This window comes from Myxocyprinus asiaticus, chromosome 29, assembly GCF_019703515.2.
Source record: "Myxocyprinus asiaticus isolate MX2 ecotype Aquarium Trade chromosome 29, UBuf_Myxa_2, whole genome shotgun sequence".
NCBI classification, from domain to species: domain Eukaryota; kingdom Metazoa; phylum Chordata; class Actinopteri; order Cypriniformes; family Catostomidae; genus Myxocyprinus; species Myxocyprinus asiaticus.
In genome coordinates, this window is record NC_059372.1 from 27,824,322 (window position 1) to 27,838,828 (window position 14,507).

Below are 14,507 nucleotides of genomic sequence, written 5' to 3' on the forward strand. Positions count from 1 at the left end.
CCAAAATTAGGTATTAATAAGTCCCCTTTCTGCTGATCAGAGTGGATTGTGAGGGGGGTTACTACCCTCGGTGACCTTTATGAGAGCGGAGTGTTGAGATCCTTTGAACATTTTTGGATTCCCAGATCTCAGTTTTTTAGGTATTTACAGCTGCGCCACCTGCTCTGTACTATTTTTGGGAGTAGCATACACCCCCTTAAAGCGGCAGACACTCTGGGAGTGGTGATTACTGCTTTTGGAAAAGGTCATGAGGCATCAGTGTATTACTCCCTGTTAATTCAGAGTCTAGGGAACAGAGCTTTAACTTCTATCAAGAGATTTTGAGAGAAAGATTTAAACTTGGTATTGGAAGAGGGAGTGTGGGCTAAGATTCTAAAAAATGTCAAGTCTGCATCTAGAGACCTTATGCAATTCAAGATTTTACATCGATTTTATTGGACCCCCTCTAGATTGTATAGGCTTGGTCTTAAAGCCACACCTACCTTCTGGCGATGCCAATCAGAGGATGGAGACAAAACCCATGTCTTTTGGTGGTGTGTTAAGATCCAAGAATTTTGGTTGAAGGTTCAGTTTTGTGTGTGACGTATTGGGCACTCAGGTTTCATTTTGCCCCAGACTCTGTCTTTTGGGCGATGGGGTGGTCATCGATGTAGAGAATAGACACATAAAGATTTGGGTCCTAACCAGTGTCATGATCGCCAGACAGATAGATTTAAGGGGATGGAGGTCGGCTGGAGCGCCCCCATTTCAAGAGTGGTGCCCGGAGAAGGGGAGGGTGGTGGCTTTTGAAGAAGGGTCATCTAGAAGACTGGGGAAATTGGACTCGTTTGTGGGGAAATGGGGCAGATATCTTGCTGTAAGGAGGAGGCGAGAAGCAGCTTTCCTGGTTCAGGTAAGGATCTATTTTCTCTCTGCAGCAGAATTGCAGTCTCAGAGTCTTTGCGTTATTCAGTAAGTTAATCTATAATCACACACCGCTTCACAAAATAAACTCTCATCATTTGTAATAAAAACTCTTTGCTTCTTATTCGGGTCTGTGGTGCCCAGGCTCTCTCTCTCTGTCTTCTACTTGCGGTGTGGCTCTATTTATGCCGCTCTCCCCGTGCTCACTGAAATTAGAGACAGGTGTTAGACATAATTTAGCTCAGGTGTAAGCGCCCTTACCTCTTTCTCTCTCTCCGGAGAGATGCTTGACCACGCCCCCGCTGCCACACTTGCGTTTTTGGAGGGCTCTCGGGGAGAGGCAGTTGAGCGAGAGGTGTAGTTGTTAATATGTGTGATTGTTATTATTATTATTTTTATTTTATTTTTTGTGCGTGTGTCTATAATCATGTATGACCACTGGAATGTTGTTGAGGGCCAGAGTGGGGTTGGGGATTGGGAGGGGGAGGCGTAATAGTGGAGGTTAAATATTGATTCTGTGTATATATGTTTTGTTTTTCTGTGTTTAATATAGGAATCAGTAAAAAAATGTTAATTAAAATTTTTTATTGTAGGTAAAACATGCTGTATTTTTTACCCACACGGGAACGCGCAATCCACAAAAACTCTGTAAAAATTACTGACACGAGTGATTCGCACGGGACTAAAATTACTGAGAAGCTCTCATAATTATTACATTACCCCACATCCCCATATAAAACGAATCACGTCTGAATAGAGCTCTTGATGTTGTAGTCCAAAAACCTGGAAGTCTAATTCGCCCATGGGTTCTCTCTGGATTTTCCTGTGGGTTTTTAGAATGGGGTTTTTGAACTTATGTGTAAAATAAGGCCTGTAGTAAACATTACTTGACGATACATGGACGTTTTGTTCTATAACATAAATTACTCACAGTCATACCTCAAACGTGAATTTTGAAACAGTTTTGAATTCCATAATATTTTAAAAACACATGTCGGCTTCAAAATTGACATTTGCTCATAACTTCAAAAACTCCATTATAAAAATCCATAGAAAAATCCAGGGAATCCATGGCAAATTAGACTTCCAGGTTCACCGACAAATTGACATCACGGCTGAACAGCTCTATAGGGCTATAGTCTTGTGTGACTGCCCCATTAAAATGAATCACTATTGCCATTGATAACTGCCGTTGTATTGACTAGATGGACCGGGATTTTCATTAAAACTCTTAAATATCTCTTTTTGTGTTCCGCATAACAAAGAAAGTCATACTGGTTTGGAACAGGATGAGAGTGACTTCATTATGACAGAATTTTCATTTTTGCATAAACTATTCTTTTAATAACTGTAGTAACTATGCTTATTTTATTTTTTTATTAACAAAAACTATGGTTACCATGCCAAATTTTTGTAAGGGTGAAATGCATGTAACAGAGATGAAGTGAGAGAGTAACTGTGATAGCCAATTCTGTAATATCCTCTCCCCATTTTCCCTCTATTTCTCTCCTGCAGCTGAGTCTATTGACAGTGATCCCTCCAGGTACGTCTCCCATCCCATCTGTCTCTCTGTGACTATGTGCTGTTCATACAGTCATGTGCTGACAACACAGACCACAATCCAGCAAACATCTGCTCGTGTTTCCTGGCTGACGGCCTTTGTGTGTTCAGCAGAATTAAAGGCAGATCAATTGAAAAACAGGCAGAATTTAATGATCAGTTTAAATGACTTGAGTGAATGAACAAAACACAGTCAAATTCACAAAGTGTTCAAATTCATAACAAGGCTAAAATACATCAGTTTAAACTTCAGCCTTTTTTGTGTTGTTGTGTATTGCCCAAAAATGTGTGCATGCCAAAGAGAATGTTTATGGTTTTGTGAGTGTGTCTATTTTGTGAGTACTGATATGTTAGCATGTTTGCATGAGTTCACTGATGCCATAGTGTCACAGTGGAGTGCCCGTGTATATATTTCCCAGAATGCAGCCTGGTAGAGCAGTGCGTGTGCGGAAAGCCAGGCCCTGCTCCCAGTACAACCACAAACTCTTCTCTGGAGACATGCTCTCCTTCATCCAGGTATAGCTCTTTGGCTGACAGCCCTCTGATTTGTTACAGATAGATTTCTGTAATGTTCTTGCTGTGTTCCTCTAACTTTACTCCATACCTTCCATCAAGGACGGATTATGGTCCTACAATTATAAGATATCCTAGTTACAAAATGTTAGGGACTAAGCAACAGCTGTTGACAGGACAGAATTGTTTTTTTTTTTTTTCATACTTTTTCATCTGTAGTGTTTCTGTGTTTCTTTCAATTTGAGGACCCTGGCACTGGCCCCATTGGCCTGGCCCATAATCCATCCTTACCTTCTATAACACTGGTGCTACATTCTTATTGTGCTTCTGTGATGTCATCTGTAACCGGTCACTTGTTGTTTAATGTAATTTCTAGTGCTGTTGCATTTGAATCGTTCTGACATGGCTTTAAGCATGGCCACCACTTTGTCTGATTATTGCTGTTGTATATGTCTTGTAAAAATGCATCTGGTTTATTGATGTGGCCTTTTAAATGGTTTGTTAAAGATTATTTGTGAAACATCTGTCTGACCATTGGCCTGTAAATTTATTCAAAGGAATGTTAGATAATGAGAATGCATACAGTAGGGAGATAATGTGATCACTTCATTGACATTGTGCTTCCCTTAATGAGTGTGGTTTGAGAACATGGCACGGTTTGCACGATTGCTGAATCTTATTTGAAATGACATGCTACATTATTTCCATAAAGTGACACGGCAGCTTATCAAATAGCTTTAGACAGACGTGCTCACAGTTTGTGCAGCTTAATAATCCATGTGCTTGCCAACAAAAATGTGTGCTCACCTGTGTGTGTGGGGGGGGTTGGGGTACAGGCATGCATATACACTATATTGCCAAAAGTATGTGGGCACTACATTCTAATTTCAGGGTTTAGCTTTTTCAGCTACACCCATTACTAACAGATGTATAAAATCAAGCATCCAGCCACACTTTCTCCTTACACAAACATTTTCAGTAGAATGGGGCGTACCAAAGATCTCAGTGACATTCAACATGAAACCATGGCACAGAAAGCCACCAGCAAAATGCTTCACTGATGCTCTTGTGTCTTAAAGGAATATTCCGGGTTCAATAAAAAGTTGTTAAATTGGCCAGAACTTTACACAGAAAAGGTTAGTAAGCAATTTTATCACATTAAAATCATGTTAACATATATTGTTTATGTCTTGTGGCTATACTTTTGAAACCGTGAGTATTTTAACGTTTATGGATTGGCCCCATTCACTTCCTTTGTGCCTCACTGAAACCCAGATTTTTGCTTTTATTAAAGAAAAGGAGGGACGAGTCAATAATTTTTTTGTGGTAACCAACATTATGCCACAAATGCTGTTAATTAAGCTTAACTTGTATTGAACACTGAATATTCCTTTAATAATAGCCATGTTCCAGCATTTAGGGGAAAAGTGACCATGTTCCAACACCTAGGTGGTAGGCCATCAAGTGGCCTTCCCAGAAGAGTGGAAACTGTTGTAGCAGAAAAGGGAGGACAAATTCCCTATTAATGCCAATGGATTTAAAATTAAAAGTTTTTGTTTTGAAAATGTTTAACAAGCACATATGGGGTTTGGATGTCCACATTCATCAATCAGCCACAACATTAAAACCACCTGCCTAATATTGTGTAGGTCCCCCTCGTGCTGCCAAAATAGCACCAACCCACATCTCAGAATAGCATTCTAAGATGCTATTTTTCTCACCACAATTGTACAGAGGGGTTATCTGAGTTACCGTAGACTTTGTCAGTTCGAACCAGTCTGGCCATTCTCTGTTGACCTCTTTCATTAACAAGGTATTTCCGTCCACAGAACTGCCGCTCACTGGATGTTTTTTGTTTTTGGCACCATTCGGAGTAAATGCTAGAGACTGTTGTGTGTGAAAATCCCAGGAGATTAGCAGTTACAGAAATACTCAAACCAGCCCATCTGGCACCTACAATCATGCCACAGTCCAAATCACTGAGATTAAATATTTCCCCCATTCTGATGGTTGATGTGAACATTAACTGAAGCTCCTGACCCGTATCTGCATGATTTTATGCACTGCACTGCTGCCACATGATTGGCTGATTAGATAATCGCAAGGATGATTGTTGGTACCAGACGGGCTGGTTTGAGTATTTCTGTAACTGCTGATCTCCTGGGATTTTCACACAGAACAGTCTCTAGGATTTACTCCGAATGGTGTGTGTAAGGGGGTTCTAGGGAAAGGAGGAGGCGAGAACCGGCTTGACAACTTAAATAATAATTTAATGAACAACTTAAACAAAAACACACAACCGTAAACACACACACAGTACAGCTGCCTGTAATTCTCTCTCTCTCGAACTGTCGTCCCCGGCCGCCTTTATCCCTTGCGCGCCCCATCAGGCTGATTGGGGACTGGGCATGCGTCATTCCAACCCGGCCCCGACCTCCTCGGCTCTACAGTGTGAAAAACAAAAAACATCCAGTGAGCGGCAGTTCTGTGGACGGAAATGCCTTGTTGAAGAGAGGTCAACAGAGACTGACAAGACTGGTTCGAATTGACAAAGTCTACGGTAACTCAGAGAGCCGCTCTGTACAATTGTGGTGAGAAGAATATCATCTCAGAATGCTATTCTGAGATGCGGTTTGGGGCTGTTTTGACGGCACGAGGGGGAGCTACACAATATTAGGCAGGTGGTTTTAATGTTGTAGCTGATCGGTGCACATTTGGCCATGTAGTTTAGGTGTGCATGTGATATTTCTGTCTATAATAAGTGGAGATCTTTCATAACTGACCAGCTTTATCCGCTGTGCTCCTTTACAGAAGTCTCTAAATACAACTGTCATCATTTCAACCTTCTCCATCAGTATGATGATCTTTGCTCTCATTCTGAATGTCTCTTGCATGTAATGGGCTATTAAAACACTGCATCCTGGGCTTCATCTTAACCACTGCCAATATTTGAGCTACTCACCTACTTCTGTTTAAGCTAATATGCTAACAGTAGCATTATGTACTCCTTTTCAGAAATGTTTATTTGCTCTGCTGACATAGTGTTCTGCAAATTCTTATAAAGAGTTGTTTAAAGATGTGGCCCTCTGATAGCACTGGGGAACTCCAGACATCGCACTTTAAATTTTTGCATAGCGCTCATGATATCTACTGTACACAACCGCTATGTTCTGCACAGAGGTGTCACTCTTGCTGTCTGTGTTGTCTAATCTGCCTTGCTCTGAACTGCACTAATGTTGTTAGCTTAACAGCAATGTTCTTAGGAGACCTGCGGTCTGCATTGAAGAAAAGACCAGCTTAGATCAGCAGATTCAGGTTCCCTGCTGGTGGTGTGCTGGTTTTAGCTAGCCACCAGTCTGGACAGGCTGGTCTGTTTGGATGGATTTAGAGAGGTTTGAAGTACTTGTCTGCTGGTCAGGCAGGGAGACCACAGCTAGATCAGCTGAATACCAGCTTTGCCAGGCTGAAAGACCATCAAACCACCTTAGGCTGATTTAAACATACTGTTTTTTCTGCAGGGTTGATTTGAGCTGGCTAGTTCTCCTTATAAGCACACAAACATCCCCAAGACATCTGAGCAATTCATTTGGAAAGAATTGCATTCTAATTATATACAAACATCTGAAAAACATCTTTAAAACATCAGATTTACCTACATTCTTACCTACATTTACCTCATCATACTGTAAATGTCTCCAAGGCATTAGTTGATTGTTCTTGTAATTTCAGGCAGGGGCTGTTTTACAGATGAATTATGGATGAGCAAATGCTAAAAAATAAAATAAAAAAATAAAAAATCTTCCAGATAAATACAAATCATGTAGACATCTGGGTTACGCAGGTGTGTTATCATGGGATGTTCTGGCTGGTAGACTAGCACAGACATGTTCAGCAGCAATACATAGCTGGTTAAGCAGGTTAACCAGAATGATCTATGGAAGCTGGTTGACAGTGAGAGTCTTGCTGTTGGTGAAATGAATAATTCCTCATGTTGTTCCAAACCCCTATGACTTTCTTTCCTCTGTGGAACACAAAAGGAGATGTCTTGCTGAACGTTAGGGACTGACAACTTTAGTCAACATTCACTTCCATTGCATATTTCTTCCATAAAATAAAGGTGATTGGTACTACGCTTGCTCCCTTCCACTCTCACATTGTTATTCTAATGTGGTGGAGTGTCTAACTACACCCTGCATTAGCAACGGCTGGTGTATCTCTTCATCTTAAGTGGACAGTAAATCTATGAGATGTGCACTCGTTACACCGCTAATAATTGGATAATGCAGTCAGGGCCACATAACTGCTTTGCCAACAACAGTTTTTTTTTTTTTTTTTGTCTTGAATGCTTGATCAATGGGTGCAGCAGCCCCATGACTGTAAAACTGACATTTTTAAGTGGATGGAAATCAGATTTAGGCCAAGGAATATGGTTAGAACCTAGCGATGCTAACATGTGTTGTTTCTGACACCTAAAGGCCCCATGACATCAAAATTGACACATAATGAAAAAAACGACTCTGATTGATCTCTTTCTTATCAGTTAAACAGCTCTTCCTGTCGTAGTGTGTTCCATTCAATTTGGAAACTCGGAAATTCCAACTTCCAACCAGGAAAAATGCAATGGAATGCGTCTTGAAGTCAGAATTCCAGTTTGGAAACTAATGCGGAAATTTCGCTGCATGACGTCACACAAATATGTCAGCACCCAAGGAGATTTATAGAGTTAAACATTCACTTTTATGAAGTAATATCCATCAATGAGCCAAAAATCCCACATTACATGATAATAAAAACCATTTAGCAAACATTTGCAGAGACTGGTGATCAAAACAATTATACTCTTTTGATAATCATACACCTGTACAACAAATGCTAGAATTGCAGCATCATTTATCAATTTGGTTGCTAGGAGACATATCTGGTAACAATCGCACACCTGCTTAGCTATTGGGAGCGCTGCAGTTGTGTTTGTTTATATGTCAGTGGAATGCCTATTTGGTTGGAGATTGGAAATGTCAAGTCAGAATATCCCACATCAGACTTTGAATGGAACACAGCATTAGCCACAGATCATTTGCCATTTCAGTCAGAGGTCTGGCTAAGCAAGCTGACAATATTAACATTAAGCAGATATGCATTTAAAATGTACAGCCTTTCTCTTTTGGGAAAACAGACCAAAATTATTGATGACTCATCTTGCACCACAGAGATTTTTATCCAATCAAATGCTCTTTTAAACGACAAATGGCGCACTAGATACTTGCGGTCTTATCTGTGATCTCCACGAGACTGAAGGGTGTCCCGTTTGTCATTTTAGGTTTCAGAGACGCAAATAACTTCCTGTTTCAATAAGAGATAAATCTACACAGGAAAGAAACTTCAAATGTCAAGTGAATTCATGGGGTCTTTAAGGCACATTAGTTTTGTCTAGCTAAATCTAAATTAAAACAGGGACGTTGTCCTGACGTATTGCTTTTCATTTAAACTCCTTGTTCTCTGCTTTTGTCTTTCCCTCTCTCCCTAATCTCTTCAATACTTCCTCTTTCTGACTGCTTTTGCATTTGCTTTCATTTGCTTTTGTGTCATTCTCTCCCTGTTTTCCATGTGTTACACTCCTTCTGGTCATGCTACACAATCTACTCCTCCTTTTTACTTCCCTTCTGTCTCTCTGGCTCTCTCTGTCTGCTTGGCTGGCTGTGACTGTAGAAGGAGGAGGCAGATGTCGAGGACCCAGGTACTGCTCTTTCCCCATCATGCATGCATCTGTGTGCATCTGTGTGCAAAAATGTATTCTGCACTGTTTCTCTATGCACAGTGTTACTTATACTTCATAAGTATTTTTATTTCCCTTCATGATTCCTAAATATCTCAACTCCTTTCCAAATATTCAGAGCATAATCATTTTGTCAATTCCCCTCCATTCTCTCTCACTTTCAGAGCTCTGGACAACAGATCCCCCTAGTGGTGGAGAGCTGCATTCGCTTCATCAATCTGCACGGTAAAACTGTTCATATCAAAACAATGCCTATTAAAGTTGGCAGTATTAATGCGAAAGTCTGAGTATCCAGATATGAAAATGAATGGTTTTTTTTTTTTTTTTTTTTTTTTTAAGGTCTGCATCATGAAGGTATTTTCAGAGTGCCTGGGTCACAGACTGAGGTCAATCATATCAGGAATGCCTTTGAAAGAGGTAATACAGTATTTAAAAGGATAGTTCACCTAAAAATGAAAATTCTCTCATCATTTACTCACCTTAATGCCATCCTAGATGTTCAGCAGAAGAAAGAAAGTCATACACATCTGGTATGGAATGAGGGAGAGTAAATGATGGGAGAACTTTCATTTTTGGGTGAACTATCCCTGTAAATTAATGAACACAGTTGTATCAATATACCACAACGTCCTTGTATCAATTCATGTGATAATCAACATAATGATCAACAAAATGACAATCATGACCACAAATATTATTATAATTATAAAATATTACAGTTATAAATTTTTCAACATAAATATTATTCCATTCATGTTTCATGAATATTTAAATTATATATTTAATATTATTAAATACATATAAGATATATTAAGTATAAAAATTAATATAAGATAAATATATATATATATATATATATATATATATATATATATATATATATATCTTATATTAATTTTGTTTTTATCATAATTTTTAAGTGTAAAATGCCTTTTCAGTCTTTTCAGTCTGTTACTGTTTGTCACTCATTTTGATCTCATTTTTTTATGTTTCTCAGGAGAAGACCCGCTGACCGACAGTGAGAGTGACATTGATTCAGTGGCAGGGGTTCTGAAGCTTTATTTTAGAGGTCTAGAGAAACCCCTGTTCCCTGAGGAGAGCTTCAGCCAGCTCATGGAGTGTGTCCGTAAGAAGCCTTTTATTTATTCTTTCTGCTTCTGTGTAATTGTTTGTGTATGTGTGCAGTGCACGTATGTGCATATATGGCCTTTACTAACACACAGTTGTATGTATGTCATTAAACTGGATAAAATATCAAAGCATGCAAGTGTCCTAATATTTTTTTGGGCCACTATATCTATGCTATTATATAGTCTATGCTGTTATCAGTTGCTACTAGAATCTTTTATTCACTGAAGTTGCTGTTTTAAAAGGTCTCAATTCAGGTGCGTTTACTACATTCTATTACCCTTTTGTATCCTGTGTCTTTTTTAGAGATTGAGAATATGACAGAGAGAATAGCGCAAATAAAGTCATTGGCCTCATCCTTCCCTAGACCCGTTGTCATAGTGATGCGCTATCTGTTCGCCTTCCTTCATCAGTGAGTCCTGCTTTCTTTACCTTAAAGTCTCTCGTAATCATTCCAAACCTGATTACAGTATGCAGTTATAAGACCCTTAACTTCTTTTGTGTGTATCTGTGCAGTGTCTCTCAGTATAGTGATGAGAACATGATGCAGCCGTATAATCTGGCCGTGTGCTTCGGCCCCAGTCTGCTCAGAGGGGTGGAGATGGGTGGTGATGAAGTGACCTTGGCACCTCAGATCAATGACCTTGTCAAGACAATGATCCTTCATCATGAGAACATTTTCCCTGGGCCGTCTGAACTCCCAGGCCCCATCTATGAGAAATGCATGACTCTCGAGCAAGAATACTGGTGAGTTTAAGGCCCGAAACATACTCTTGTGAACTACACTCAAGCTATTGTACTATATAATGTAATTAAGTTGAATCATAAACGTTATCATATAATCATGAACGCTGCCGCACTATGCGACTGTATCGCCAATGATTTTACCTTTAAAAAACACAATCGTGGTGACAAATATAAGATTAAATACCATGTATAAATTATATCAAGTATAATAAGAACAAATGATCAACAATGATCTTGAGGGACACACTAATGTCAGTACCAGCTACAGCGCAAAATGGCTTTTTGTGAATCTGCTGGATGTATTTTAATTTCCACATGTATCCAAACAGACAAACAAATAATATGATAAGAAAAGCGAGTTTCGAACTTGCGACAGTAACCTGCAGTAGGCAAGAGAGCCAGTCGCTCAGCCCTTAGGCTATTAGTCCACATGTATTTTCAAAGAATTTGGGCTTTTTTACTACTCCACATCATCCTCTATAACTTTAAAGGCACATATAATAAGAACAATAGAAGCACATATATATATTTCATTACGCTTATAAGCGGGGTTTCAACTGAACCACACAGTATTAATAATTAAATATTAAATAAATATAATTATTAAATTATCAAAAGAAAACAAAAAAAAAAATAGGGGCAGTGGTGGCTCAGCAGTTAAGGCTCTGGGTTACTGATCAGAAGGTCGGGGGTTCAAGCCCCAGCACCACCAAGATGCCACTGTTGGGTCCTTGAGCAAGGCCCTTGACCCTATCTGCTCCAGGGGTGCCGTATCATGGCTGACCCTGCACTCTGATCCCAGCTTAGCTGGGATATGTGAAAAAAAGAATTTCACTGTATATGTGCAAATGTATAATGTGTGATAAATAAATATAATTATTAATTATTAAAATTATTAATTATATCTTCCACTTCAGATTAGCCAGGTCAGTTATAACATGGGTTAGCGCCGTTAATGAAATGCATTGTTGTTGTTTTTTCATTAGGGCTAACAAATCAAATTAATTTAAGAATTAAGAATTTAAAGGTGCTATATGTAGTATTTTTACTGTACTAAATCATAAAATGACCATAATAAGTCATTAGAGAATTAGGAAACATGCAAGTTGAAATACTGGCTTCTCCGATAACAATGCTACAGCCAGTATATTCTACTTTGAAGTTTCCATTCCAGGCTGTAATTTCTGATTATGTTTTGGCCTGTGTGATCCCGCCCACTGCCCATTCACCAATAGTATTTTGACACCGCCGGGTTGCCAGATTTGAACAAGTTTACAGGCAAACAACACTGCATGCTGCAGCCATGGAAGCCAGCAAACGAACTGGATCAGAGATAACAGATTCCACCCGACCTGAAAAGCCTCGCCATCCGTCTAAAAACCACCATGACAAGAGGCGTAGTAAAACAAGGATAAATATTGGAGATGCCTTTGGAAGATGGAGACAGCTTAAAGCCCAGAAATCCTTTAAAACGGATGCTGAGTTGGCTAATTTGCGTGTCAACATTCTGGCAACCCGCATGAGTTTCGAGTCTGGGGCGGGGCAGACAACTCTCCAATATTTTGAATTTGGACTGCAGTATCCATTTCAAATGCTTGTTGTCAATCTAACATATAGCACCTTTAAAGTTTTACCGTGGCAGTTCTGCATACGATATAGAGTATCATTTTCGTTGAGGACCTACTGTATACTCGCGCTGCATACTACAAATTGGAGTAGAATAGTGCAGACGTTTGCAAAATGGGACAGACCTTTTGGAGTAAGGGGTCATTCACACTGAATGCATTTTTGCATCCATCTGCGCTGTTTTTAGTTGTTTTTCTATGGTGCAGTCAAAACAACCTGGACCTGAACACGCTCAAAACGGTGGAGTTGATTGTGGACTTTAGGAGGGACACCCCAACACTGACCCCCCTCACCATTCTAAACAGCACTGTGGCAGCAGTGGAGTCATTCAGGTTACTGGGCACTACCATCTCACAGGACCTGAAGTGGGAGACCCACATTGACTCCACTGTGAAAAAGGCCCATCAGAGGTTGTACTTCCTTCACCAGCTAAGGAAGTTCAACCTGCCACAGGAGCTGCTGATACAGTTCTACTCAGCAGTCATTGAGTCTGTCCTCTGCACTTCAGTAACTGTCTGGTTTGGTTCAGCTACGGATATCAGAAGACTACAAAGGACAGTTCGGACTGCTGTGAGGATTATTGGTTGCCCCCTGCCCTCCCTTCAAGAACTATAAACTTCCAGAGTGAGGAAAAGGGCTGTAAAAATCACTCTGGACCCCACTCACGCTGCCCACTATCTTTTTGAACTTTTGCCTTCTGGCCGACGCTTCAGAGCTCTGAGTATCAGAACCGTCAAGCACAGGAACAGTTTTTTCCCTCAGGCTATCCATCTCATGAACAGTTAAAACTGTCCCATTGAGCAATAATTATGTGCAATACACAGTCTAATCTTTTTATACTTATCCAACACATCCAACCTCTTCTGCCATTACATTCCCTTGCACTGTGTGTCTGTGTGTATATGTGTATATATGTATGTGTGTGTGTGTGTGTGTATATATATATATATATATATATATATAGTCTTTTGTGTATTCTATATATACTTTATTTTCTATTCAATTTTATTATTATTTTATTGTTATTATTATTATTAATTATTATTTTTATTCAATTTGTAATAATTTTTTATTATTATTATTATCTCTGTCTTGTTGCTGTTTTCTATTGTTTGTGCACTGGAAGCTCCTGTCACTAAGACAAATTCCTTGTATGTGTAAGCATACTTGGCAATAAAGCTGATTCTGATTCTGTAAACAAAGAAACATTGATGGAAGTCTTTGACTGTTGTGCCGCATCTCACTGTTTTGACCATCTCACGCAGGGGTACCGTGTTTTTAAAGGTCATGTGATGTTAAAAAGAGCTTCGTCTTGAGACACCTGCATTCTGTTCTGTTCATTGCGCAGCATCTAGCTTTTTTGTGTGCATTTGAATGCGTTCGGTGTGAACAGCCTCTAAGGCTTAAAGCTTACTTTTGCAAGCATGTTAGTATTGTTTCCTTTTAAGTTACAACAACCTCTTTCTCCAGTGAACCCATCACAGAAGAGGGTGAGGGTGACGCTGAACATCTTCCCAATGAAGATGGTAAGAACATAAAACACACATAATGCAAAGTTATTATTTAAAGTTTTGAATTGTTAACAGTTGCTTATTATCTCAATGTGTCCATGTTTGTTTCATGTTGGTTTTTGACATCATGCTGTGTTGTTTGCATTCCATGTTGTGTATGCCATATTTTGGCATATGGGCATTCTTGTTGTGCGTTGTGGGTTGTTGTTGTGCTTTGTGTTGTGTGTGTATGTTGTATGTGCAGAGTGGGAGGCAGTGGCTATGTTTGATTATGTTGCACGCTCTGCAGTCGAGCTGTCATTCAAGCAGGGTGACCACCTCCTACTCCACAGCAAGGTCTCTGCTGATTGGTGGAGAGGGGAAGTAGGCGGAGTGAAAGGCCTGATCCCACATAAGTACATCAGTGTGATAGAGGGGTGAGAGCATTTTCACCATAAACTTAAACTAAATGAGGATCCTTCAAACATTAAATTGGCATAAATATTGCAAAAATATTTTCTAACCGTAACCGTTATGATTGTTAATTATTAGTTAACAAATTAATCTAAAATTCAGTAACTGTACATTACAATGCCACAGACATGACTAATAAGAAGCTCAAGAAATCAGTTTTCAATTTACAAATCTGGACAATATTTGTGTCACTTAGATGCAACATTTAATTTGACATGAACAAAAATTATACTGTGAGGGACAGAAGCAGTTGGTTTAATGTTGTACTGTTGTACAACCCATGAGGTTTTTTG

General features: G+C 39.5%; 1 protein-coding gene across 4 annotated transcripts in view; it reads left to right on the forward strand.

Annotated features, from left to right (window-relative positions):
• LOC127419937 (SLIT-ROBO Rho GTPase-activating protein 3-like) overlaps positions 1-14,507 on the forward strand; it is a 60,800-nt gene that overhangs the window by 40,099 nt on the left and 6,194 nt on the right. For 2 of the 4 annotated variants that reach the window (XM_051661766.1, XM_051661765.1), the window contains 9 exons: positions 2,419-2,446; positions 2,883-2,979; positions 8,914-8,974; positions 9,089-9,166; positions 9,747-9,875; positions 10,184-10,289; positions 10,394-10,624; positions 13,721-13,776; positions 14,006-14,177. In XM_051661766.1, coding sequence (XP_051517726.1) covers positions 2,419-2,446; positions 2,883-2,979; positions 8,914-8,974; positions 9,089-9,166; positions 9,747-9,875; positions 10,184-10,289; positions 10,394-10,624; positions 13,721-13,776; positions 14,006-14,177 — 958 coding nt within the window. Of the gene's footprint in view, positions 1-2,418; positions 2,447-2,882; positions 2,980-8,682; positions 8,711-8,913; positions 8,975-9,088; positions 9,167-9,746; positions 9,876-10,183; positions 10,290-10,393; positions 10,625-13,720; positions 13,777-14,005; positions 14,178-14,507 lie in introns of all 4 variants that reach the window. The other 2 variants (XM_051661767.1, XM_051661768.1) reach the window with 2 other exon arrangements.